The 27,360-nt window shown below is 38.4% G+C and overlaps 1 protein-coding gene across 1 annotated transcript; it reads left to right on the forward strand.

Moving 5' to 3' along the window:
* On the forward strand, positions 1–27,360 carry LOC119744622 (lisH domain-containing protein ARMC9-like). The gene is made up of 30 exons (XM_038220657.1): positions 1–81; positions 1,176–1,340; positions 1,441–1,563; positions 2,621–2,797; positions 3,107–3,355; positions 3,886–3,901; positions 4,082–4,173; positions 4,991–5,065; positions 5,455–5,541; positions 7,012–7,049; positions 7,441–7,461; positions 8,450–8,558; positions 9,283–9,381; positions 10,700–10,790; positions 11,306–11,429; positions 12,210–12,349; positions 12,599–12,675; positions 12,849–12,923; positions 13,229–13,319; positions 13,751–13,806; positions 14,335–14,445; positions 17,582–17,709; positions 18,433–18,466; positions 20,203–20,305; positions 20,677–20,720; positions 20,876–20,943; positions 22,091–22,251; positions 23,578–23,679; positions 25,168–25,263; positions 26,930–27,360. Exons 2-30 carry the CDS (start codon positions 1,269–1,271, stop codon positions 26,983–26,985), a joined length of 2,715 nt encoding a protein of 904 aa, XP_038076585.1. The 5' UTR covers positions 1–81; positions 1,176–1,268; the 3' UTR covers positions 26,986–27,360.

The following is a 27,360-nucleotide window of genomic DNA, read 5'->3' on the forward strand; positions in this document are numbered from 1 at the left end:
CTGACAATGAATCAAATGGGTATGAGGTTGTATCCGAATGCCAGTGTGTGCACTAAATTGTCTTTTTAGGTTCTAAAAATGGTAAGTCAAATGCCACCAAATATTTCGATTTATAGAGGATTGATCTTTAAATTAGTGACACCGATAAAAAGGAAGAATTCAGCACAGTGTGAGACTTTTGTGTGTATATATCTAGTAGAAAAGTGTCAAGAACTTGGGAGCCAAATAAAGTCTGTAATTATCGTTTGGTTGTGATTTTTACACGCATAGCAGATAGCTAGTTCACGGTAAGACGTGCGCATCACATGCACACTGTACCGTGTGATCGTTATGCATGGTTGATTTCCGTAACGATGGACGCTGTGGCTATGCGGATGGATGGATCATACATGTCATAGAGCTGTTCCTTGCTCTATGGATGGATGATCGATCGGCTGTGTCAGCAGTTAATAATGCTGGACATTAATGACAGAACTTTTCCTGCAGGATCTGACTCTGAGTGATATATTTCAGAGCTAAATCAGTCGTGTCACTCATGAGTGACATGACTTCATGTGTCAGTCAGTCCATGGTCAGTCATGTCACTTGTCAGTGCCAGTGGTAGTTTTCTCATCAAAATATATATCGAAGAAAAGACAAAGTCAACATGGTCAGATAGCCTAGTTTAATAACAAACAGACAACAAACAAAATAAATAATAACCATGATAACAGAATACATGTGTATTGTCTGATTGTTTGTATAATCAGACCAGTAAAACTGCATGATCCTATTTCTACACACTCACCTTTAATTTGCGTTTGGCAATGCGCACGTTGCAAAGCATTAATCCGTTATCTGTGCGGATTTAGGAGGATCGAGGAAATATTAAAAATTACAATGCAGTAGGCCTAGGCCTTTCCCTTTTTTACACCATATAGAGCTCAGTGACAGCATGGAGGAGTTCTTATTCATCCAAGTTGACAGCCAGTCATTGATGCCTGTTTCAGTGTTTATCTATATAGAATGTATATGTTTCATGTCTCTCCGTAGACTTTGTAGTTTGTACACAACTTCCAAAGCAAAATGCCTTGATATACTTGAGGAGATGCGAGACTGACTTCTTTTCTTCCATTGAATATAAATTATTTTTTTCATGGTGACATTGCTTGACAATTTATAGTTGTATTTTGCAGGTTTGAGTAACAACCAAAATGCTCAGCTATATCACAACTTGATGACAAGAATAATTGTTCAACATCTGACAGTGTCAAGAGTACTCAACCATCATGGGATCCAAGAAAGCGCCAGGCAATACTCTGGTTGCCTTCGAGGATGATCTCAATTCAATCGTTAAAGAGGTAAGAATTCTTTCCAAAATGCACACTTTAAGATTTATGATCCAATTTTGCCATTTGAATCTTTTAATTTGTATTTTTTTCCCTGGTCTGTGATGTTCAGTATTTAGAATTCTGCACCTTCAATGCAACACTGAAATCATTTGAGTCTGAGAGTAGAGAGAGGGGTAAACCCTTGAAGCCGCTGCCGAAGAGACCATGGGATATGAAGAAGAAAGACTTACAGGTAGGAGCAACCAAACCTCCATTAACCAAATGAAACTCAATCCTTTCAAACTCAGCTTGAGAAAACCAACTGAACTCACTGGACCAACCCATCCAAGTAAAACCCCACCCAACCTTAATACAACACAACTCAATCTCACAACCCACCCCAGCCCACCAGACCCAAGCCAACCCAAGCAAACCCAACCCAACTAACACAAGTGTGTATTTGCCTGCAATCAGGGAACACCCTATTGTCCCTCTTTTGTTTGTGCTCTTAAGTTTTTAGGAAGACCTCCCATATGTTTTGTACAGATCGCTAAATTGGGAACCTTCGGGAATTCGGGACCCTATTGTCCTCTATTATTCAACGTCCCCTATTGAATGCAGAAACAAACTCAACCCAACCCTACCCAACCCGACCCAACCCAACCCAACCCAACCCAATCCAACCCAACTCGACCCAACCCTACCCAACCCAACTCAACCCAACCCTACCCAACCCGACCCAACCCTACCCAACCCAACTCAACCCAACCCTACCCAACCCGACCCAACCCAACCCAACCCAATCCAACCCAACCCAACCCAACCCAACCCAACCCAACCCAACTCGACCCAACCCTACCCAACCCAACCCACAACCCAACTCAACCCAACCCAACCCAACCCAACCCAACCCAACCCGACCCAACCCTACCCAACCCAACTCAACCCAACCCTACCCAACCCGACCCAACCCAACCCAACCCAACCCAATCCAACCCAACCCAACCCAACCCAACCCAACCCAACCCAACCCAACTCGACCCAACCCTACCCAACCCAACCCACAACCCAACTCAACCCAACCCAACCCAACCCAACCCAACCCAACCCAACCCAACCCAACCCAACCCGACCCAACCCTACCCAACCCAACCCAACCCAACCCAACTCAACCCAACCTGACCCAACCCAACCCAACCCAAACCATCCCAACCCAACCCAACCCAACCCCACCAAACCCAACCAAACCCAACCCAACCTACCCTTCATGTACCTTGAAATAAGTTGATGTGTTCTTTTTGCTTTTGCAGTCCAACTTGCTCTCCCTGTTCAAAGTTGGTTCTCGTAAGGAGTTCTTCCACCTCTGGGATGAGAACATTCCTGAGAGCGTGAAGTCCAACGACCCTGTCTGCAAGAAACTGGAGTTTTATCTCAGCATCTACTTTGCTATCTATCCCATCAAATATCAACTCAGCACAGGCAAAAAGGTGAGTGGTTTATTTTAGGAAGTTGAAGTTGCAGGGAACTTTTTTTTTTTTCCAAGCAATAGTCCTAATGAGGTTAAAAAAATGTTGAATTTAACTACTGCAGACGTGTGTGCTTGCTTTCTTCTGGTTGGAGAATAAGCCAATAATCATGAAAGTGAGCTGTGTAAAATATCATATATTTTTTTCAAATTAAAAATGAGTTGATGCACCGTATTCTGTAGATGTCATGTTTTGTACATGTAAATTTTAGTTTCTTGATTTACCAGTTTCTTAAGAGTTCAATTTCCGCCTTTTCCCATGATTCCACAGAGCAAGATGAAAGTAGAGGACTCCATGTTGTCATTCAAGACGTTTCTTGAATCGCGAGGAGCCGCGCTCAGCCAAACCACGGAATTCCTTCCCTTCTACGCCCTTCCATTCGTTCCAGACCCGACTAAGCACCCTTCCTACAAGGAACTGTTTCAAGACTCATGGGTACCAGACCTTCAGATTCGTCTGGAGAAGTTTCTGATGCTGACGTTGCCTGCTCATCCACAGCCGAGGCTGTTTGAGATCTACGTATCCTTAGATTGTGTACACTAGCAAGTTTTCAGAATAACATGCTTGTGTTGGAATGAACTCTAGTCTTCTGGAGTGAAAACTCATTGACATGTTTTAATGACACGGACAAGTACAGGCAATATGAAATAATTTGTTTAACCCTCCTATGCACACATACATTCTGTGCCAAGTTGTCCTTGCAGTCAAAATCAATCAAGTGACTGTTTTCAACAGTTCAGAGTTCCCAGCCTACATAAAGCAGGATTGACTGGCTGTGACTGTTTATGTAACTTGATACAGCTTTGCTTTGACTGTAGGTGATTGATAAGCCAGCTGTGCTTACCACTTGCCTGTTTTTGTCTGTTGACTGAATTTGACTAGTCACAGTGCTTGCTTGAAATGTGATCTGACTGTTGGTGACTAGCCTGTGTAAAAAGCATGGCAGGGGAAGAGGACTGATTTTTTTGACTGTCTGTGACTGTTCAAAATACAGGAGGGTTAATGCGTGTGTCAATAAATATTGTTTTTCTTAACCTAGTATAAAACAGCAAGATCTCAATAACAGTAAGTATAATTGTATTGAGTGAAAGTAGCATTTGTTCTGTCCGACTTATAGTTTTTCCCCTAATTTTTTAATTGGGTGCCTTCTTTTTCAATCGTATAATCTGATAATTGGACTTTCTTCCAATATTAAATGGTGGATTCTTTACAAAGACATTTTGCTTCTTCCTTCTTTTTTTTTAGAAAATGCCGAGCAAATGAACCAGTTACAGCAGAATGTAGTCGAGGCTGAGAAGCGGTGTATGACGTACATCAAACGCTACAACAAGCTACAGGTCAGATATACTTTGACTTTGGGGTAACCTTGTTGCCACAGTATTTGTTTTCTGTTGAATCTACAAACCTTTGAGTGCTTGGGCATTTAGGGGCGGATGCTGTACCGCCCCAAACTGCCCTGCCTCTTACTCCCCGTACTGCCTGAAACTGCCTGAGCGCTCTATGTTTGTATGGATTTATCGGTGAATAAACACAATGTAATACAATGTAATACAATGTAATACAATGTAATACAATGTAGTACCATGTAATACAATGTAATTCAATGTAGTACCATGTAGTACAATGTAATACAATGTAATACAATGAAGTACAATATAATACAATGTAATACAATGAAGTACAATGTAATACAATGTAATACAATGAAGTACAATGTAATACAATGAAGTACAATGTAATACAATGTAATACAATGTAATACAATGAAGTACAATGTAGTACAATGTAGTACAATGTAGTACAATGTAATACAATGTAGTACAATGTAGTACAATGTAATACAATGTAATACAATGAAGTACAATGTAATACAATGTAATACAATGAAGTACAATGAAGTACAATGTAATACAATGAAGTACAATGTAATACAATGTAATACAATGTAGTACAATGTAATACAATGTAATACAATGAAGTACAATGTAATACAAGGTAATACAATGTAATACAATGTGATACAATGAAGTACAATGTAATACAATGTAACACAATGTAATACAATGTAGTACAGGTGCTAATAATGCTTTAGAGTGGTTGTGAAATATTGTACAGAAATAATTGGAATCGGATTTATGTCTGTTACCTTCACAGTCGGACTACCACAACTTAATAGGGATCACAGCAGAGCTTGTGGACTCCTTGGAAAGCTGTATTAATGGTGACCCGGTAAGCAGTTTAACAAAAACGCTTAGCACCAATTGGTATCATTCTGCTAATCACTTACTGTTACTGATAAGAGATGTTAAATATCTTATAAGTTGTATAAAAATTCAACTAGGTTTTTTTCCTTCATATAATTTTATTTTTAATGTCGTGATTTTATTGGATTCATCAAAACTGTGTATTAGATTTTATAGAATTAATATAAGTTGTGAAAACTAAGGGGGGTCTTCTTCTTTTGCTAATAAACAAAAATGGATTCAAGATATCACATCCATTTTAAAACTCAGACTCTTCAACTCATGATTTCTCACTTCTGTCGTTAAACTTGTGATATGAAGACGCCCATAACGAATTCTCAATCCACCAATTTTCATGGTATTGTGTTGTCAAAGGTAACCCCGGAGTACTTACAGACCGTTTGTCAGCGACTGTTCTCCAATCAACTCCGTGAATCTGTGGATATCAACAGACCCTCCACGGTAAGTGGACTGATTCTAAGTTGATTGCTGCAGTGGTGTGTTTGAGTCCATCACAAGTCCTCAGACGTGCTCTCAAGACAGTCCCAAAAAGAAATCCAGCCACAAGTCAACTCACAAGCTATTCAAAGGAACCGTGACAAAGGCATTCCTTTGTCATTGGTCTTCCCTTATTACTTGTAACTGGACTTGGAAATTGACTTGCGATTGACGAGTGACTAGATTTGTGATCGACTTACAACACTTGATCGGCTCAACTTACAACACTTGATCGGCTCAACTTACAACACTTGATCGACTCAACTTACAACACTTGATCGACTCAACTTACAACACTTGATCGACTCAACTTACAACACTTGATCGACTCAACTTACAACACTTGATCGACTCAACTTACAACACTTGATCGACTCAACTTACAACACTTGATCGACTCAACTTACAACACTTGATCGACTCAACTTACAACACTTGATCGACTCAACTTACAACACTTGATCGACTCAACTTACAACACTTGATCGACTCAACTTGCAACACTTGATCGACTCAACTTACAACACTTGATCGACTCAACTTGCAACACTTGATCGACTCAACTTACAACACTTGATCGACTCAACTTACAACACTTGATCGACTCAACTTACAACACTTGATCGACTCAACTTACAACACTTGATCGACTCAACTTACAACACTTGATCGACTCAACTTACAACACTTGATCGACTCAACTTACAACACTTGATCGACTCAACTTACAACACTTGATCGACTCAACTTACAACACTTGATCGACTCAACTTACAACACTTGATCGACTCAACTTACAACACTTGATCGACTCAACTTACAACACTTGATCGACTCAACTTACAACACTTGATCGACTCAACTTACAACACTTGATCGACTCAACTTACAACACTTGATCGACTCAACTTACAACACTTGATCGACTCAACTTGCAACACTTGATCGACTCAACTTACAACACTTGATCGACTCAACTTGCAACACTTGATCGACTCAACTTACAACACTTGATCGACTCAACTTACAACACTTGATCGACTCAACTTACAACACTTGATCGACTCAACTTACAACACTTGATCGACTCAACTTACAACACTTGATCGACTCAACTTACAACACTTGATCGACTCAACTTACAACACTTGATCGACTCAACTTACAACACTTGATCGACTCAACTTACAACACTTGATCGACTCAACTTACAACACTTGATCGACTCAACTTGCAACACTTGATCGACTCAACTTACAACACTTGATCGCTGATGATTTATTCAGTGAATGTTGTAAATGCAATTTACAACAATTTGGAAACATTTGGTTGATGGCATGTTTCAGGGCAAACTGTCAGATTTGGGATCTCACGCATTTTACATTTTGGGAGGAAAATATTACATCAACTTTCAATTTTTTTTTCTTGCTGTAGGCTGGAGAGATGTTTCGTGCTTCATTTGCACCTCCAAGGTAATATAACATAAACATGCAATGCGACGATTTCCATCTCTGCACAGAAATAATTAGTTTTTTCAAAGAGTACCGATTGTGTGGTAAATTTGGTAATATTTTTAATCTCAATTGAATTGCAACCATGTGGTTCTTATCTAGTATGACGGAAAGTAGTTCAACTGGTGTTGGGATGTTTTTACTTTTTTTTCTTTCTTTTTTTGGTTTCTTTGAAGTACAAATATTGTATATTGTGTAATATTTAGCTTCGTGATTTTTATTATATTTTTTTATGATTGCAGGTGAATCTATATATTTTTGCTAATTGATTTTGTTATTTTTTGTTTGATTTGGTTGCATGTTGGTGATGATGATGCATGTCCCTATCCCCATTGTGTTCCCCTCAATGTAGCCCGATTCCCGAGGAAAGAAGGTAAATCATTCCCTTTTGTTCTTTTGGTTCTCCTTCCTTTGTTCTCCTTCTTGAATTGTTAATTTGTAGTTTCTGTACTTGATTGTTAAATCATTAGCACTATTTCACAAATTCTTTAGTACCTTTTATATCTGTTTTCAAGATGAATGTAAAATAGACTAATCAACATCTGTTTACCTCTAATCAGTGAGAGAGACATTGCTTATTCATTTGTCATCCTCATCAAACAAACGCTGTGTACTTATCATTCATGTGTACTTGTGGAACAGTTTAACTCGACACACGCCATGAATAACTTCATATTTTTCATTAAAGTGCTGTACAGATTGTGCATATCCAACAAATCTTCAGTGTGTCTTTTATATAAGCATTCATTTTGCCTTCAAGTTCCAGTGGTAGCATTTAGATAGACATTAACATCTCAGCATCTCTTGCTTTCTGCTTCTGCTAACATGAATGAGCTCTGTAGCTTCTACTTTCCATTCTTCAACCTGTTGCTTGATTCATACATTATATTAAATGAAAATAATACATATACAAAGTTGTTAACTATATGAAAGTTCAAATTAGGTTTTGCCCTTCACCGACGTTTAAACACTGTATACTCAGTGTGTTACCTCCCAAGTGAAAGTTGGAAAAAATCACTCGGGTGAGACTCGAACCCACGACCTCCTGCTTTCTAGTGCAGATGTCTTACCACTCGACCACCGAGCTAACGGGATCGGTTGGCTGGTTCGAATCTGATGTACATAGCAGCGGGTACCGCATGAACTATATATGAAAGTTATGTAAGAAAGGTTTCCACTTTATGAGTTTAGAGACCCGACGAGATATTTATTTCCTAACTAAATTACATGCTTGAGCTACTTTGACAAACGCATGCAATACCTTTTAATGACTTTCTTTGTTGGGTGTATCAGGTCAATTTGTGAAAGTATAGTTTTCTTAGTACGTCACCACTTTGACACATTTACATCTTGGTTCACAGTAAGGAGGAGGTACCTTTACTACCATCACTAGACTACGACAGAGTGAAACATGACATGGTCAAGGCTCCGTCAAGACGACGAGAATTATTGCTGCAAGCTCTAAGATGGGTGAGTCAAACATACTAAGAAGGTTCAAAGGAACTGGTACTTTACTGAAACAAACAAGCCAAACTGGTGAAGTTTCCTTTTGGCTGGACTCCCTCTTGTTGTCTGGATGACTGACTGACAGACAGACAGATCACCCACTCTCTCTATTTTTGCTAGAAAACTAAAAAATCAATTTTTAATTGCATACTAAAACAATGTAATAGGGATAACAACGGCCTTGATTACTGTCTTACACCGGTGTTTGTGCTCTGTCTTTCCATGTATGTCTGTCACTTGTCTGTCTGTCCATAGGCTGGGGAACAAAAGCTGATGCTTCACCCCGTACCTAGATGCTGCCATTTAGTTAATGTTCACTATTGTAAATACATATATATGTACATGTATTGCCAATTTGAATATATAACACTATGTATCGTCCTTTATGCAGCATCGAAATAAATGTATGTATCTGTATCTGTGAAAGACTGACTGAGCCACCGAGTATTAATAATGTTCTTAATTAACTGAGCTTTTGGCTCCAGTACGACAAAGGCAAACCTACTCTTGTTTATTAGTCACATTTTAAATTTTACAAAGAAATTGGCTGAAAACGGGACTTCTGGATAACCCTACCAGTGCTTTACCAACCAAGCTATCCAGCCCTATGCTGGCACCCTCCTTATCTAAGAGGAACGGTATTTGGTAAAAAGTTTGAAATGTTGTTGACTTTTTTTGTTTCTTGTAGCGTTTGACACGTAGTGAACCTGGTGGACAGCGAGACACTGTGCTAGCTGCTTACATACAGCATGACTTGTTGGGATGTGCTGAGGATGATGAACATAGAGTAAGTGATTCAAATTACATCATTACACTGACTTAGGCAGTTAGCCTGGTGAACAGCGAGACACTGTGCTAGCTGCTTACATACAGCATGACTTGTTGGGATGTGCTGAGGATGATGAACATAGAGTATGTGATTCAAATTACATCATTACACTGACTTAGGCAGTTAGCCTGGTGAACAGCGAGACACTGTGCTAGCAGCTTACATACAGCATGACTTGTTGGGATGTGCTGAGGATGATGAACATAGAGTAAGTGATTCATATTACATCATAACACTGACTCACGCAGTTAGCCTGGTGAACAGCGAGACACTGTGCTAGCTGCTTACATACAGCATGACTTGTTGGGATGTGCTGAGGATGATGAACATAGAGTAAGTGATTCAAATTACATCATAACACTGACTCACGCAGTTAGCCTGGTGAACAGCGAGACACTGTGCTAGCTGCTTACATACAGCATGACTTGTTGGGATGTGCTGAGGATGATGAACATAGAGTAAGTGATTCATATTACATCATAACACTGACTCACACAGTTAGCGTGGCGAACAGCGAGACACTGTACTAGCTGCTTACATACAGCATGACTTGTTGGGATGTGCTGAGGATGATGAACATAGAGTAAGTGATTCAAATTACATCATAACACTGACTTAGGCAGTGTCTGAATTAGTAGGCTACTTTTGGCAACAACACACACGTGTTAGCCTTCTTCCTTTGGTCCTTTGACATAGATTGAGGTATTGCTGTCTCATTATCATTATTGCATGGATGCAAAATATGCTGACAGACAAAATCTGTGCTTAAAGCCCGGTTCATACTCAGCGCGAAAGCGAACGCGAACGCGAATTTGTGACGTCATGGCAAGTATTCGCGCTGCGAATTCGTAAAAGTTGAACACATTTCAACTCTGGCGAATTTCGCAGCAAATGTTTCATGACGTCAAATTCGCTTCGCATTCGCTTTCGCATGGAGTATGAACCGGGCTTGATAGGTGACAAAAATGTAAAAATGTGACCACAGGGACAAAAACGGCAGCAGTGCATACGTGTCTGAATAATATTCCCATATGCAAAAGAAGTTGGCATACAAAGAGTATCCGTATGAAGAAAAAAAAGTTTCAACCCTGAAAGTCATGGTACCTTATAACTGCTGTCAGTATAAGCAACATGGTTGTGTTGATTAAAAAAAAATTAAAAATGAAATGAAACCATTTTCTATTGTACTAGTGATCAGCCTGCTCTTGAACATCCCAACTTTCAAGTTATTTCAACCTCGTTTTAAAACCTGACCCTTTCCTTTGTATGTAACCAGGATGCTATGATGGATGCACTTACCTCTGGGGAGGAGGTGACCCAGCAGTATATGGCCAGGCTCTTCAATGCTTTTGCGTCTCTTTCAACAGGTAGAGTTGGACTCAGATTTTGTTCTCATAACATAAAAATCCATAATTTTGCCAAAGTTTCTTATAAAACACTTTTTTGCAGCTAGTGTACCATTGTTTCAAGGCCAGTGTAAACGTTAGGGTCTGTACTAACCTATTTGAAAAGCATGAAGTCACTAACAAATTTTTGTGAAATTTATAAAATAGTGTAACAGTAGGGATTAAAATCCACTTAATACAATTAAACTCATTTTAATGCATCGGTGATGTAGTAAAGTTCATCACAAGTCAATCACAAGGCAGAACACTTGTAAATCTCAAGTCAATTCACAAGTCAGATGGACAATAACAACGCAAAACCTTTGTCAGAGTTCGTTTCATTAGCTTGTGACTAGACTTGGGAATGGAGGACTTTTGATTGCCCTGTGATAGACCTGTTATGGACTTGATTACAAAAAGCAGTATTGAAAGTCCACAAGACGATAATCACATGATCTTAAGATGATTGTGATGATGTTTCACATCTTGACTGACAGGGAGGAACTATCTTGGCAAGAATGAAGAGATAGTCTCCGTGCTCCAGTTGGCCTTACAATCAGAAGACAAGGATCCTATCACTAGAGAGAATGTACTGGGAGCTCTGCAGAAACTCAGTCTCAAGTAAGCGGATAAGTCTGCCTAGTTTGTTTACATAGAGGCCCATTGTCATGATGCTAAGAGATGCTAAGCACAGAAAAAAAATGCTTAGCACAAACTGGTCACCAGCCGGAATCGTGTGTGATGTACATTGCTAGTGGCTGGCTCCCTGTTGGTTTTTTTGCTTAGACTATTTGCTATGCACCATTTTCTGCTTATAGCTCAGTGAAATAAGATGCTGCTTTTAAACCTGAACAGTTAGAGGCATTGTGGAAACTTGGCCTAAAATGATAAGAACTTTCAGAAGTAGTTCATGATAGTTAAGAATCTTTTCATTTTACATCATTTTGCTGTACGGTAAGCAGAAATATTGATCAAAATGGTACCTGCTGGACCAATGTACCAATGTTTTGGCTGAATTCCATCAAGCATTCTTTCAATTCCAATTGTTTAAGACAGTTATTTATGCCATCAGGGTCGCATAGGTGGCTTGTGCATAAAGCGCTTGCCTCTCACCACTGCTGCCCAGGTTCGATTCCCAGCTCGTACAATTATGCAAGTAGAGTTGTGCGTAGATTCTCTCCTGTGCCACGAGGGTTTTTGTCCGACTCTCCGGTTTTCTGGCTGTGCTCTGTGGTCATACATGGTCGCATGGCGGCTGCCTAAGGTGCCTTTACATGCCTGCGGCCCGACCACGTTGTAGCCGTGTCCTTCGCAATTCAGTTTCTCAGCAGCGAGTAAAGATGATAAGCCCCCAAATTATTATTATAGTAAAGAAATATTTGACATTTTTGTTTCATTCAGGCGACATCTACAAACATCCATGATCAATGCAGGAATCATCAACTGGCTGGTGGGTGTGCTAGAAGATAGTGACTCCCTCTCAGATTACACCCTGGAGTATTCAGTAGCACTCTTGATGAACTTGTGTCTCAGAACCGCAGGTAATTTGAGGACGTTTTAATTATTGATGGATCAAAAGATCCTCCGACTAACTCAGGATTCACTGACTGACCTACTGACTGACGGTCCTTAACTGGGCCGACTTTCAGGTCCAGTTGAACTAGACAAGACTGGTCTTGTTTTTCTATCTATTATAAAAAAAAATGTAGTTGTGTGAACATTTCATTCGAAAAATTGCTAGAAAAAGCTTTTGTTGGAATGCAAATCATTCTTGTGTTTGTGCTTTACAGGAAAGAAAAACTGTGTGACTGATCGGACCAAGATGCTGAAGGTTTTGAGTGACTTATTGGGACATGAAGACCAAGAGGTATAGTGTCTAGCTCTGGCAAATCTTGGAAATCTTGGGGAAAAAATCCAAAACTGTGTATTTGTCAACTTATTTGTGATATATTTGGTAAAGATTAGCTCATATGTGTATGTGAACTGCATCCTGTAAAGCATCCTTTCTAGCAGTATTATGTCGTTATGTATTTTATACAGATTCGTCCCTATGTGAATGGCACCTTGTACAGCATCCTTTCTGTGCCAGAAATAAGAGAAGAAGCTAAGGCAATGGTAAGGACAAAGTAAATAGAGTAATTAGAGTTTGATTGATTTTGTAATTTTGGTTGCAAGGAGAAAAACATTATTTTGTTGAAGAAATTACTGGTATGTTTTTGACAAGTTTAGCCGACCTCAGAGGTTTGCATGTTTCATTTACAGCTTTGAAATATTTCTTTTAACTTAAAATGATTGGGCAAAGTTGAAAACTATGTAATTTTTTTGAGGCCAAAAAAATTCTGATGTCCAGCATAATGCTACATGCTGTCTGTTGGTAACACTTTTGCCGTGATTTATTGTTATTATTCCAATATTTTCAGGGGATGGAGGAAACGCTGAAATGTTTCATCAAAGATGACACACCAGAGATGAACCGACAGATACACTTCATCATCAAACAGCTAAACACAGGTACAGACTGACAGATGCTTAAATGATTGAATGCACAAAACTAATGCATGGCAAATCGTACTTGAGGAGACAAACAGCTGAGACTTTATCTGCAAGGTGTTCCTGATGGGAATCAGACAAGGATCAGAAAAGGATAAAAAAAAACCCTCATTTTTAGGCTTTCCCTCAACAAATTGCTGCAGTAAACAGAACTCTGCAACAATACTAGCTTCAAGCCATCTAATGAATCCTGTACAATCAAATTTCTGCAAAATCAAAAACTGCTCAATCAAACAATTTGCAAAGATAGAAAAAAAATCGTCTTTTCGTAATATCATCAAGAGAAGAACAGAATCTAGAAAGCCGTTTATGTCAATTTAATACTGTAAGTGGAATCGAGGTCGGTGTGAGTGAACTATTTTTGTGAAATATATATTTTATTTTTTCATTAGATGTCATCAGTGAAGACGCTGAATCAGACGATGAAGAAGAGGAGGAAGATGGAGAGGTAAAAGATGAATATTAATGAGTTCATGAATATGAATGAGTATTCATGAATATTAATGAGTTACTATAAAGGACATGGCCCCAAATAAAACAATTGTTTATTTACTTCAACCAAAGTAATTGAATTCCCATAATTCACATTTGTATAAGTCACATTCCATTATAATCAAATGTTATATTGTAAATCAGTATATTTCAATTTCCTTCAGTTTTTCTACTATTATACCAACTAATTACTTAATTAATTTATTAACCACTGATTTAGATTATAGCTTTAATTGTTGTTTATTTCATAAGTTATTCACAAACGGGACCAGGCTCTGTATAAGCTGAGGCTTTTTTCCTGGTTCCCCCATCTGTCACCATTTATGTTTAATTGATCAAAGTCTTGTACATGTATTTGCATTCTATTAAGTTTAGTTATTGTTGTAGTAAATAAACTGTTGCATTAGCATTATATTAATTTGTGACAAATGGAAAAATAAACAATACAATACAATACAATACAATTCTTAATTTGAATTTACAGGAAGATCAGGACCAAGATGCGATGGAAGCAGATTTAGACAAAGCTGAAGCCATCAAGGCTAAACCTGGTGAGCTAGCAGGAGAGAAACTACTCAGCACTGAGTACCTAGGGGTAAGAGGAATTTGCAATCATGAATTATTCATATGTTCTCATGCATATTCATCATGTTGAGTGATTATTTGCAGTGAATTGATAGTTATCGTGCCATAATTGCAGCGGTGTTCTTTGTCGATATAAATTCATTGTGCTTAATGTTTGTATAATGTCAAGTGTCTGATTCACTGTATGCTCAAATCATCAGGAGTGGTTAACCTAATAGACAAATTAAAAATATGTTTATCAAATCAGGAATTGAGGAGTTTGGAATTGTATTCAACTGAGTACTGAATATGAAACCTGTTCCTTCTTGACCTAATTCCTTATTCACTTCCAGATGCTGACCAATGCTCAGTTTCTAAGTCTGTCCCAAGACAAGGTAGCATTAAGCTTCACTGTCTATGCATTATTCATGTTATTATATCCTGCTACCCAATCAGATTAGTTGAGGTTTGCTTAATCCCACCCCTACCTGCATAATTGCTACAGTGTGTAACCATCCTGCAATCCGATTGGCTGATGCATGTGTCATCCCACCCACCACACTTTCCAGAATAGAAAGTGATGCATTATTCATATTCTGCATGGTCTGCTGCCCAATCAGATTAGGGGACTCACTGTTTAACTCCGCCCTTACAGTTATTTCACATATGGGCAATTCCACGGTAACGGAAGGACGTTTTCACTCATTAAACAAAATTTCAAATGTGTGTATCACAGACACTGTTCATAGTTACAGCAAACAAATGTCACAATTGTATTGCTATCATGCTACTTTCATTTTCCACACTTTTGGGGGGCATGAATGCCTCCCGTTTATGAATTATGAATATTAATGAGGTCGGTAACGGAAGGACGGTAAAACGGACAAGGGTTTTCCAACTTACTCGCGTTTTGCGTAAACTCTGTGAATTTTATGGGGCAATTATATTTTAAAGGTAGGAAATGGAATCCCTGAAGCTTTATCTATACTCTACCGCCTTTCATTTGACTTTAAGTGTTTCGGTAATATAATTACAACATTTTAAGCAGATTATAATTTGGTAACGGAAGGACGGTAACGGAAGGACAAAAGGTTTACTCAATTATAGCATGAACAAAATGTGAATTTACACTAATTATACAAGTGAAATAAATTGATGAAATGTGTAACTGAATGTGAAATCAACAATATGCAGACCTGGCATAAATAATTATACCCAAGAAACTATTGAGATAAAGATAGAAGCCTGCTAATTAATGATAACAAAAGAAAAATCAAATTACAATGATTTAGAGTAGTAACAATTAATTTATAAACATCCAAACTGAAATTGTTAACTTGGGCATAATTTGTCAAAGATTGCACCTCACATATCTTACACATGTAAATTGAATGAAAGTGCCCCAAAGTACCGGTACTTTCTGCCATCTCATTTTTGACTTAATTTGCTTCTGGAATGGCTTCACAGAATTCGTATCTTTCTCTATTGTCCATGAATGCTGATGGCAGCAACTTTATGATTTGATTTTCTGCAACAACTCCATACATGTACAAGTTCTCATGTATGTACATGTACATTGTACATGTTGTACATGCCTGTGCCTTCCTTTGTAATAAACACCTTGCCCTGCTTATCCTGCTTTTGCGAAGGTGGGTCACATGAATGTCCTTTTAATGCTCATTATACATGCATGTATTTGCAGTGATTTTTATTTTTCAAACATGAGCGCAAATGTCGTAACATTTGATAAAAATACGATTTGTCCTTCCGTTACCGTCCTTCCGTTACCAATTTGGTAACGGAAGGACGTGATTTAATTAATTGTAATTAAAAAACGAGAAGTACAGCAGTGTCAGTTATAATGTCATATTGAAGGCCTACCAAACTTGCTTTGCACAATAACTTTCAATGCATTCATACTGCAAGTTTTAAAAATAAATTTAAAATATGTATTTTTTCGGTAACGGAAGGACATTTTCGAAGGCTGAAATATTAGAAGTCACTGAAGCGAAACAAATTACGCAAAATGTTAAAAACAAGTTTTAGTCAGTTTTTCAAGACCAATACTTTCTCATGACAGAAACTGATGGCATTAGTACATATTTTTGTGTGTCTATTGGTAGAATACTTTCATATCACTATTAATCACATTTTTAGGATTAAAAAAGGATTATTACATAATCCTATTTTTTGGTACCGAAATGTATAAAAAATAAAATTCCGACTTCAAATCTTGAAAATATAGACTTTTAGCTTTCATTTGATACCAAATTTGTTTAAGTCACATGTATTTGAATTTTTTGGTGTCATGTCCACTTTGGTGTGGAATTGCCCATATGTAGCTTGAGAAACTATTTACATTACTGATAAAGAGCTCAATGTCTTTACAACGAATGGTACTCATACTATTACATATAGTAGTACAACTATTAACTTTTTTGGCCTATTGCACATAATAGATCATGATATCAATTGATTGTGTCACATCGGCAGACCCCCAATTTTTGTCTGAACAGTCAATTCAATAAAATCACATCCCTACACTTTGACATGCATGATTGCAATATTTATTCCGATATGTTCTGTGCCAATCGGTGACACTGTTTTACCCAAACAACTTGCAAATGCTATGATGTACATTATTTGAAATTTATTCACAGTAATAGTTTTTCGGATGCCTTTGTCTCATTTAATGCATATTTTTTTCTAATAATAAATTGTTCCTCTCACATGCAATGACTCTCAATCTACATGTACTCAATTCCTTTCTATTGTCATGATTGTATGTGTCCTGTGCTGTGTCATTCACTGAATCGTATCTGGTAAATGTGTACGTCTTGGTGGTAATTGGTAATATTGTTCAATTGTCTTTAGTTGTGAGCAGCTGATGTTTACATTTTTCGTCAAACCCTGCCAGTTGACTGCATGTATCCAGAATGCTCCTTCTCTCCTATTAAAATCTAGAGCACTGTGGAGGGACCGGAACCAGACTAGTCTACTCCTATTGTTAGGCTGTGGCGCATGCGTGAAGCCAAGAAATTGCCTTTAAACCATGTAGTCATGTATGTTTGTTGGGTTGTAAAGGTCACTCACTCAAGTGGATTTTAAAGTGAATTTAGTTTTCCAGCTATTTGATTGATTTAGTTTCATTGTATGATGATATTCAGGGCTCTGCGATGAATGAGAAGCCATTTTCCAGACCAGACACAGAGCGCCGGTCAGCTGCGACCAATGTCCAACGGTCAGCGGCATCAGTACGACACTCAGCTGTGGATGTTACTGATGGACAACAAGAGTAAGTATCTGACTGGCATTTAAGGTTCCTGTCAAATTTCCCAAAAGAAATAATTTTAGCATTTGTGGCACTTTTTTTAATACTTATCCCAGTGTATAAATGTATTCAAAGTGTCAGTCATGGATCAGTCCATAAATGTGGGGTCCAAAAGTGTGACATTTTGGTGTCCCTGTTACACCTGACCTGTGCAATTTTCCATAAAGTATTATTAAAATGTACTTCAAAGTATTTCTTTTTTTGTCAGGTACTTTTCTTTTATCCTCTTGGAGATAGAAGCCATTAAAGAATGTCCTGAATTTGTGATGCGATCAAGCTACATGAGTTGTTTGTCGACCCTGGTCAAAAAAAATTTTATTACAGATTTGAAAAGAGTACAACCTCAGCATTACTGCTGTCAAAACCGCATGCTGATACCATCTTTAGCTCACCAATTATGGAAGTCGGAGCACCAAGCGATGTGATGAAGTGATGTGATGAAGTGGCCCTATTTTGGCCTGTATCTCCAAATTAAAATTCCCGACGAACGACTCATTTAGCTTGATCGCATCACATTTACAAAATCTTACATCAGATGTAACAGGGACATACAATCAATTGGACCCACATTTATGGACTGACTCCTATCCAAACAAAGTTTAAATTGTTTCTAGTGGAATTGGTGAATTTACTTTCTGATTAAAAACATTTCACAGAATTTACTTTTGCATTTATTATTTGTTTTAGCATTCCACCAGCAACCAATGAACCAAATGGACAGGTATGCAGTTAATCTATTGTTTTTGGGGGGGTTTTCCCGAAAGGTAACTACAAACTTTAATCATTATTTGTTCAATTATAACTTATTCTAAAATTCTTCCTGTTCTGTATGAAGTATTACTACAGGGTGTTTAAAAAAAAAAGGAAACCAGACTTCAAAGAATGAGTATGGACAGACGATATGTTTACTGGCTATAAAACTGGTATCATCTGAAAGCGTAATCTCTATGCTTTTCAATGATACTATGTTTAGGTTTTGTGAGTCATGCATCGCTGAGCATCATTGTCTTGAAAACTGGATGCAAAAATGCAGTTGGTTTCTTTTTAGGCACTCGTGTCTTCTTCCTGAATACTTATTCTCATGCACACCATGCCTATTGCGTTTGACATGAAAGTGAACCAACTGCAATTTTGCATCAAAATCTCATGACAGTGGCGCTCAGTGATGCATGACCCTGGAAATGTAAACAAGGTATCATTAAAAAGTAATTCAGAGTTGTAACGAGTCACTGATTTTTGTGACTCGAGTCGAGTCGAGTCATTTTAAAGAAGTGACTCGAGTCGAGTCGAGTCATTAGGTCAACAAGGTCGAGTCGAGTCGAGTCGAGTCACAGAGTGTGGTCGAGTCGAGTCGAGTCGAGTCAAGTATTTAGCTCGAGTCAATCGAGTCACAAATATTTGAACACTAAATTACAATAAAAAGCAACAAACACAAGAGAGAAAGAATACAAGGCACCAGTCTATTACGGAAATCCAAAGACATAAAGTATGCTGTATGGTACCCAACCAACAGTTTCCATTGCTAGCTCACGTCACAGATAAGAAGATGTGAAACTTCGGTCTTATAACTGGTTTGGCTTCGGGTCTAGATTTTGTGTTCGCTGATCGCTGACAACGTTAAAACCATTGATCTCCATATACTGTGTATATGGAGATCAATGGTTAAAACCTAATTGCATTATACAAAACTGTTTCTGATTATTTAAAGGTGGGCCCGTCCGTATCCATTTTTTTGTGTAAAATCGGGACATGAATTTAGCCAGCGTTCCACCAAGAACTTCAAAATCGCCCGAAACCAATGATGAAACCACGGATTGAGAAATGCGTTTTAAGTCTGGTTCCGGGTTTAGCAATACATGCTATAGAACCACAAGGTGGGAGTCCGCGACACGGTGTATGTTTGTACATTATTCGCGAACATTAACGTGACGTGAACAAAAACTGCCAACGCGAACGGCGCAGCGTAAGTCATTGCAAATATTTTTCGCAAGTAAGTTTTGCTTTCATTTTGGGACTCGAGTCTTATTAGCCTTCCTCGAGTCGAGTCGAGTCATTCTGATGAGGGACTCGAGTCGAGTCGAGTCATTTGCTCACAGTGACTCGAGTCGAGTCGAGTCATTTACCCGTCGGGACTCGAGTCGAGTCGAGTCGCCAAAAAATGTGACTCGAGTCGGACTCGAGTCGAGTCATTGACTCGAGTCATTACAACTCTGAAAAGTATAGAGATTACGCTTTCAGATGATACCAGTTTTATAGCTAGTAAACATTTAGTTTGTCCATACTGGTTCTTCAAAGTTGGGTTTCCTTTTTAATGAAACACCCTGTACAGCTTTAGTTTTGTGAAATATAACTTCAGTTTTAAGATTTTTTGGGAGAATTACCTACCATGAGTGTTTGGCAAGAAAACAATGTACTTGTGCTTGTAGCTGACAGTACTTTGATTTGTCGCTGGTGTAGGTTGTTAGGCCACCAACTCGCAGCGGCAGTCGCAGCAGTCAACACTCACAAGCAGCAGCAGCAGCAGCAGCGGCAGGGGACTCAAATGACAAAGAGCTGAGTGGTAAGAGCTGTCACATTCTTTTTGGGGGGTGTTGGATTGTGAGTGGTAAAGTGGATAAAAAAAGTGAACAATATTCATAATGAACCACCACTATACTATAAAGCGCAAAGGGTGTGTATGTGTATGCACATTGAACAATGGAGGACAATAGGGTCCATGATTGACCGACAGTCCAAAATGCATTTTTATCGTCAAATTTAAGCATAAAATGAAGGAATTTTGAAATCAAGCCTGTTTTTGATTAAAGTATTCTTAGAAAGGTATACTTATCGCAATGGTATTAAGTTTAAAAGTAGAAATTGGTCAGTGTCATTTAATCTGGATATTCTCATCTAGCTTAAATAATTTTCAAACTTTTTCACTCTTTGCAGAATTGGAACTTGAGAGAGGAAAAACATTTTCAAGACAAACAGCGGTAAGTTCAAGAGTTGTTTTACTTTCAAGCTTATTTTTTTGTTTTTTAACATATAAAAAAGAATCAAAATAAAAAGCAGTGAAAAGCTCAAATCTGATTGAAAATTCAAATTAATCTCAACAAATATCTTTTCTTTTTTTGTTCATTTGCAACAGGATAAGAAACCAGAACGGACTCCTTCCTCTAAATCAGTAAACAGTGTCAATGGGAAGAGTAAAGCACAGTAAGTGTTCCTCATGGGCTGATTTTATGGAGCCACTAGGCATAGGAATTTGCTTGGAACAGCCAATATTTGTTATTCTGGTTACCAGCCTGAATAACATGTGCAGGGGTGAGATTTGCCAAGATTTTTCTGTGAGGATTTTTTTTCCAGATTTTAGGATTTTTTAAGAATCCCTTTTGAAATCTGGAATTTTTCTGAGCTTTACCCAAGGTGTTTTTACCATTAAAAGTTGTTTTGAGAGGGAGTGTGGCCTAGTGGTTAGGGTTTGTGACTCATGTTCGGAGAGTCCGGGGTTCCAATCTAGCTGCTGGCCATATGTTGTGTCCTTGGGCAAGCCACTTCATCCCCACTTACCTCTCTCCACCCAGGAGTATAAATGGGTACCGGCATTAGCTGGGGGGTAACCTGCGATGGACTAGCATCCCATCCAGGGGGAATAGAAATATTCTCAGTGGTTTCATGCCAAGAAAGCTGGAAGTAAACGCCGGTCTGATGGGCCACATTGGTTCCTGACAGACTTTGCTTCTTTTATTTTGTTTTTTGCCTTTAAAAGTTTATAAAGAACAAAAGACATCGGTGTTTGAAGGGGTACCTTTAGGCAAATACATATACCGGTATATACCATAGACCCTACATTCCTCTGGGGCCCTCAGTGACCCTCAGACCCTCCGCTGCTTTTCTTGTCAATTTTTCACTTTCACCCCAATCTCACCCCTGCATGTGGTGTACTCGTACATTCATTCTCAGGTACTTACTTTGAACATTAACTTATTAAACATTTGTCTTGTCAGCGGGTCCATGCAGTTGGATGCAAAAGTTAAATTGATTGTTGTTTTTGTCATTCTAATCCATTTTCATTTCCAATATTAATTTCAACTCATTCAGCAAAACTATTTGGTACTCGCTCAAATGCAATCCCGACAAATTTTTATAGCAATTTTTTTTCCATCCAAATTTAGATATTTTGTAAAAGATTACTCAATTACTACTGTCAAGTGTCATTGAAAACTACTCTGAAAGAGTTTTAGAAATGATCTAAGATTTGGGTTAGGCTGTTTTTTATCCTTCCAGAAAAGTCTCTTGAAGAGACTTCAGTTTATCACCAATGCACAAATGACATTGAAGATGAACTGTCCGTCTGTCACAGGAATGAATATGAGCTGGCGTTCTCCAGTCGTCCTAAGATCCCGCGTGATTCTACCTCATCTAAGGGACGTCCCAGCAGTCGTGGTATGACCCCTCCACCTGCTCCTAAGGCATCAGGATCACCTCCTATGAACAGACCTAGCACTGGGGGAAGTAGACAAAGTAAGTCCATTTAATGTCTTTCAACTGATAAAGTGCATTCCTCATAATGCACAAGAACTATTATGTACGGCAAAAAGAAAATTTGGTTGTGTTCCTCTCATCCAACCGACCCAAAAAGCTGGAAATCTCCAGTCAATTTTTTTTTTTTCTACTTGAAAAATATTAAATAAATTTTATACCTTACCTTTACTGTTTCTTTGTAATGCAATAATTTTGCATATAAATATATCGTTACAAAACGTACATACCTGCATGGTAGTACAGTTTGAATTTACGGTATTTTGTAACTGAAGCTGAGGCTTGGGGCATGTGGTGTGATGTACATGTACTGCATACAGTGTATACATGTGTGCATGCACTGTACATTGTATCACATTCATGCACGCACATGTACACAGTATGGTTGCTGCGTGCAGTACATGTAGTCTAAACGTTCCTTGTACATTGATAGAGAGGAACTGGTAACCCAATGGAATAGACGAAAGGATGGTCCTATATGTGAAACCACCCCCCCCCCCCCCAAAAAAATGTTAAAACCCTTGACCGACCAATCCACCTTATTTTTCATGTGAGGGCCACACAATATTTTTGGTCGTAAAATAGGGAATTAAGAATCGTTTAAAAGCATGAAGAAATGTTTTAAAAGTTATTCAGGAAAACCCCCATACATTCCGAGGAAATACCCACAAAATCAGGCAGGCATTCAAAACCCAATTCACATGTCTTCCTCCAAGAACCCCCCCCCCCCAAAAAAAAAAACCCAGAAAATGTACTGCATGTAAACAACTCTGCATAGTTGGACATTTATTGAAGTCTTTTTAATGCCTGCCAGCCAAGCTTTCAATTAAGGGTAGCTCAGGCATGCAGCTTTTCCTCGGATCAGCTGATTTCCTCTTTTTTCATTTCCCATGTGTGCCATTGAAAATAGAAAAACACTGTACAAAGTCTTGGAAAGATGTGAATTTCCTCTTTTTTTTGACTTCACAGTTGCATGCCTGGTAGCTGTTTGCTGCCTGTTTTCACTAATAGATTATGGAGTTATTTATTTTATTTATTTGTATTATTTATTTATTTATTTATTTATCTGTGGACATTAGCCCATTCACAGAAAAATGTTGATCTCCCAGAAGTCTGTCACTGACTGACTCCATTGCTAATATCCATTGGATACCTGTTTGATTGTCCACCATTTGTTTGAGCATCATTCTAAAAGACGTTTTCATTGTTTTGTAAACGGCTGCAACTTGTACAGTTTATACAATTCATATATTATGTGTACCTTGTCCCTTGTCAAATGTATGTCCATTTCTTACCCTCTCCATAAAGCTAAGAAGGGTAGCAGGTCTGGTGTAAGGAACGCTAGTCTGCCTCCAGTTGAGAATGTGGAATTGGATTACCAAGCTATAAATAGACCCAGCAGTACCTCTAGTAAGTCCTGGTTTGCTGTGTGAGATGGGTTCCTGCCAACTAACATGCAACAAAACATCAGCTGATTTTGATTTGTTTTCATAAGATATTAATCTAAGCTTTTCTTCCGCAGGAGTATGGGTTTCGGGGCGTTGGTGACTGTGAAGCTAATTTTATTGCACAATGCCTGACTAAATCCCAATCATCTGATTATGGGTCATTGATCACGTGTCTTTGAATTATTTGTCCAAATGCACAGTGAAGCTGCACCGCAGAAATAGAAGTTCTATTCCACAGTAAATAGAACTTCATTTCCTGGTTACATTATCGGTTGTGCTTTAACACAGCTCTGATAACTCTGTACACTCATAGTACCAGTTGACAGAGGTACCGATCAGATTACGAGGATTTATACGGGCGTTGTATAAAACAAATAATGAAATGTTTACATGTACATTCATGCAATGGAAATAATATTTTCATGAGGTGACAGACAGAATAATCCATTCCACTCGGCCTCGCCTCATGGAATGGAACATTCCATCTGTCACCTCATGAAGTTATTCTTACCTTTGAACTCATAACCATTCATTATTTGTATACTATTTATTTGGTATTCAGCTGGGATAGTCCACAAAACTCCCTTGACTGTTGGGTACATGCATGTACCTTTGTAGAAGATGAGAAGGGAAATGAGAGTTTAAGAGGTGGAAGAAAAACCCTGAAGTGACATTCAAGGGGGAAACCTACATAAGTATGTAGTGACGGAACACTCATCCTCATGTTGGCATCGAGTGTAATTCAATCCAGAGTCTAGCAGTTAGGGGGGGGGGGGGGGCAAATAAGCATCATCCAAAATCTCCAGGAAATATAAGATACAAACACTGACAAATTAACATCCTGACTTGAGAAGGGTAGTGTTCAATTGTCCTACCAGGTATGCGATTTTTCAAACTTTTGCATTTTAATAATCTGAGAGTAAGATGTTATCAGTATAGAAAGAAATGCATCTTTCAGACAATTTTTTCAATTTTCATGTTTTGTTGTTTTACAATTGACAATCTCATCCCTGCTCCCTACTTACAAACACACATGACTTACATGACTTTGTAGAGGACCATGTCCGTCAAAATCCATCACTCACTCTGATTCACATAATGCTTCAGGACCAAATCTGTTGAAATCCACCACTGGTGTTGGTGGATTTTGATAGACTTGGTACACATGGCTTACTTGCCAGCATTCCCAAAAATGGGGGATGGATTTTGATGGAGTTGGTAAGGCTAGGGATAATATGAGTAACGAGGTGTTACTAATAAAGAAGTACATGAAAAAAGTTTGGAATGGGTTGGTAAAACTAAATGGTTTTAACCAAATTTGATTTCGCAAAGTATTTGAAAGCATTGCATTGTGCTGTGTTTGCCTGGTGTGTTTATATTTTCATTGCTTCGGCTCATTGCAAATCCATTTCATTCACTAATTGACCATTAATCAATTAATTACCAACAGGTGTGGTGTCAGTCATGAGTTCAGTCTCTCTACATTTTGGTAGTGGTACATCAGACCATCCGTCCAGAGAACCTAGTGGATTGGCATCGGTGAAAAGTAGGCTGTCTGCACTAACACACGATACAATCCACTGACTCCAAATTCCCCACACCATCAAACATCTCATTTTTGTTTTGTTTTGTCATCCTTTTTAGTGTTTTATTCTGTATAGGTGGGGTTGATGCAGAATTGTATATTGTGTCAGCATCTGTCATTGTGTTGCTGTCTGTCTGTCTGTCTGCCACTGTATGTATTGTGTAATCTACTAATCTTTACAAGTCTTATGACCATACCTACCATACCCAGTCATGTGATGTATTTTGTCTTTTATGTCATGTGATCTACTAGTGTACTTCTTTCTGTAAGTCACTGAATTCTAATAGGCATTTTCATGTATTAACTCCATCTTTATGCCTCAGTGCCTGATAGCTCAACTTTTTTTATCATCATGGCCAAAACATGTCAGCATCAATCCTAATCAAATAACCTTACAATTCTGTTTCCCTTGTCAATGTTATTAAAGTCCAGGGTCCCCTTTCAAAGCATTCATGGCATTATGTTGTTTCTAGTGGTAATAATGTTCACATTAATATTACTGTATTATTAATATTATCCTACTTTGTATTGGTTTATTGGAGAGTTCTAAATACAATGTCAACTGAATTGAAATTGAAATTGAAAATTTAATCGATTTTTACGTCACGCCTTGAGCCTTCTGTGGCCTTTGCTGGCACACCAGCATTGGAGTTTTTCTAACAAGGCACCTTTCTCTAACTAATCTTGCTCACGTAATTATTTTCTTCATTTAACTTGTAACATTTTGGCCCACCATAGGTGATCGTTCGGTCTTCAGCCCAGGTTCTGTCAAGGATGACAAGCAGTAATCCTCCACCTGCTATAACCTGCGTTAATTTGTCCTAAAGTAAGATCTCTAACAGGTTGGCATGTTGCATTAACCGTCACAGAATGATGCCTGCACCACACCTTGCACCGAGTGCCCAATCACTGGAGTTGTACTTGCACATTCACTTTGACAAAGTAACTAAAATGTGACCAGATCTGAATAAAAAGTCCACAGATGGTACTTTTTGCCCCGTTTGATTTGGATGCACCCTCATGAAAGATCCTTTTCAAATTAATTTTATTCAAAAGTTGTTTTCAAAACACAATGTATTTCTTAGGGTTGTAATGAAATGGCCGCATACACGATTTCTGTCATCTCATGATTAATTGTATTGGATCTGGTCACAGGTACAGTACGGAGCATGTACTTGTGAATTGTCATGATAATAAGCCAAATCACATTGCTGTTCAAACTTTTGAAATGCTATGTTTACTTCGGAACAAGACAGTTTCCTTAGTTTTTCTGATACCTGCTATTGCAGACACAGCGAATTTTTGTCCAGATAGGACGATCGTCAGATCTTGATGCCCACATATGTGCAGTTGGAATACCGGACTGGCTTATTGTCAAGATTTTCCTTACTCACTAAATGAAAGTTATTTTTGTTTTCACAATCCATGCTTGCTGTTATCATTGTCCTCATCACAATAGATTTGATGTGAATTCCATGTTAGTGTGTTTCCTTTTGCAGGAAATGTTGGTCACCTTGAAAATGTTGGCTGAAGCTATTAACATTTAATGCACACACACGCACACCCAGCCGTGTAAGCACATTGAAAGGACAGTTCCTCTAAATCCAGTTTGTTTATTATTTTGTAGGTATGTCGTCATGGAAACAGACCGGCCCAGGGTCATCAGGAAGCAGGAAGAAATGAATGACAGAAACCTGACGTGGATGCTGTAGTTTCTGATTGTTTTCAATTCCTAAATCTTACTGGTATTCAGTTAGGATTAGCTAGGGGGCATGTATAAATGTGGAAGCATGTAGAAAAATGTGATAACAGAGCAGTATTATATTTTAGTTAAATATACATATATTTTGTCATGTCTGTGCAACAAGATCGTGTCTCCTAAAATGGGCCGTTCGTGAAACGCGAGTTTCAGAATGTCAAAATGTAGTATCTCACTTTAAATAACCCGGATGTGCACACACTTGATGGACGTCGAGTTACGACCTTGGCCAAGTTCGGGCAAGGACCATTAGTCGACTAGTGGTTGATTTGTGACGTACCTTACGCCTGCGCACTGAT

This window comes from Patiria miniata, unplaced genomic scaffold (genome assembly GCF_015706575.1).
Source record: "Patiria miniata isolate m_02_andy unplaced genomic scaffold, ASM1570657v1 HiC_scaffold_7, whole genome shotgun sequence".
Lineage (NCBI taxonomy): Eukaryota > Metazoa > Echinodermata > Asteroidea > Valvatida > Asterinidae > Patiria > Patiria miniata.

What these genes read in the sequence shown, in the direction of transcription:
- LOC119744622 (XM_038220657.1), top strand. Translation starts at nt 1,269, where the DNA reads ATGGGATCCAAGAAAGCGCCAGGCAATACTCTGGTTGCCTTCGAGGAT. An exon ending in CTTGTGTCTCAGAACCGCAG is followed by an intron (nt 12,350 to 12,598) that starts GTAATTTGAGGA and finishes TGTGCTTTACAG; the next exon opens with GAAAGAAAAACTGTGTGACT. An exon ending in AAGAGGAGGAAGATGGAGAG is followed by an intron (nt 13,807 to 14,334) that starts GTAAAAGATGAA and finishes TTGAATTTACAG; the next exon opens with GAAGATCAGGACCAAGATGC.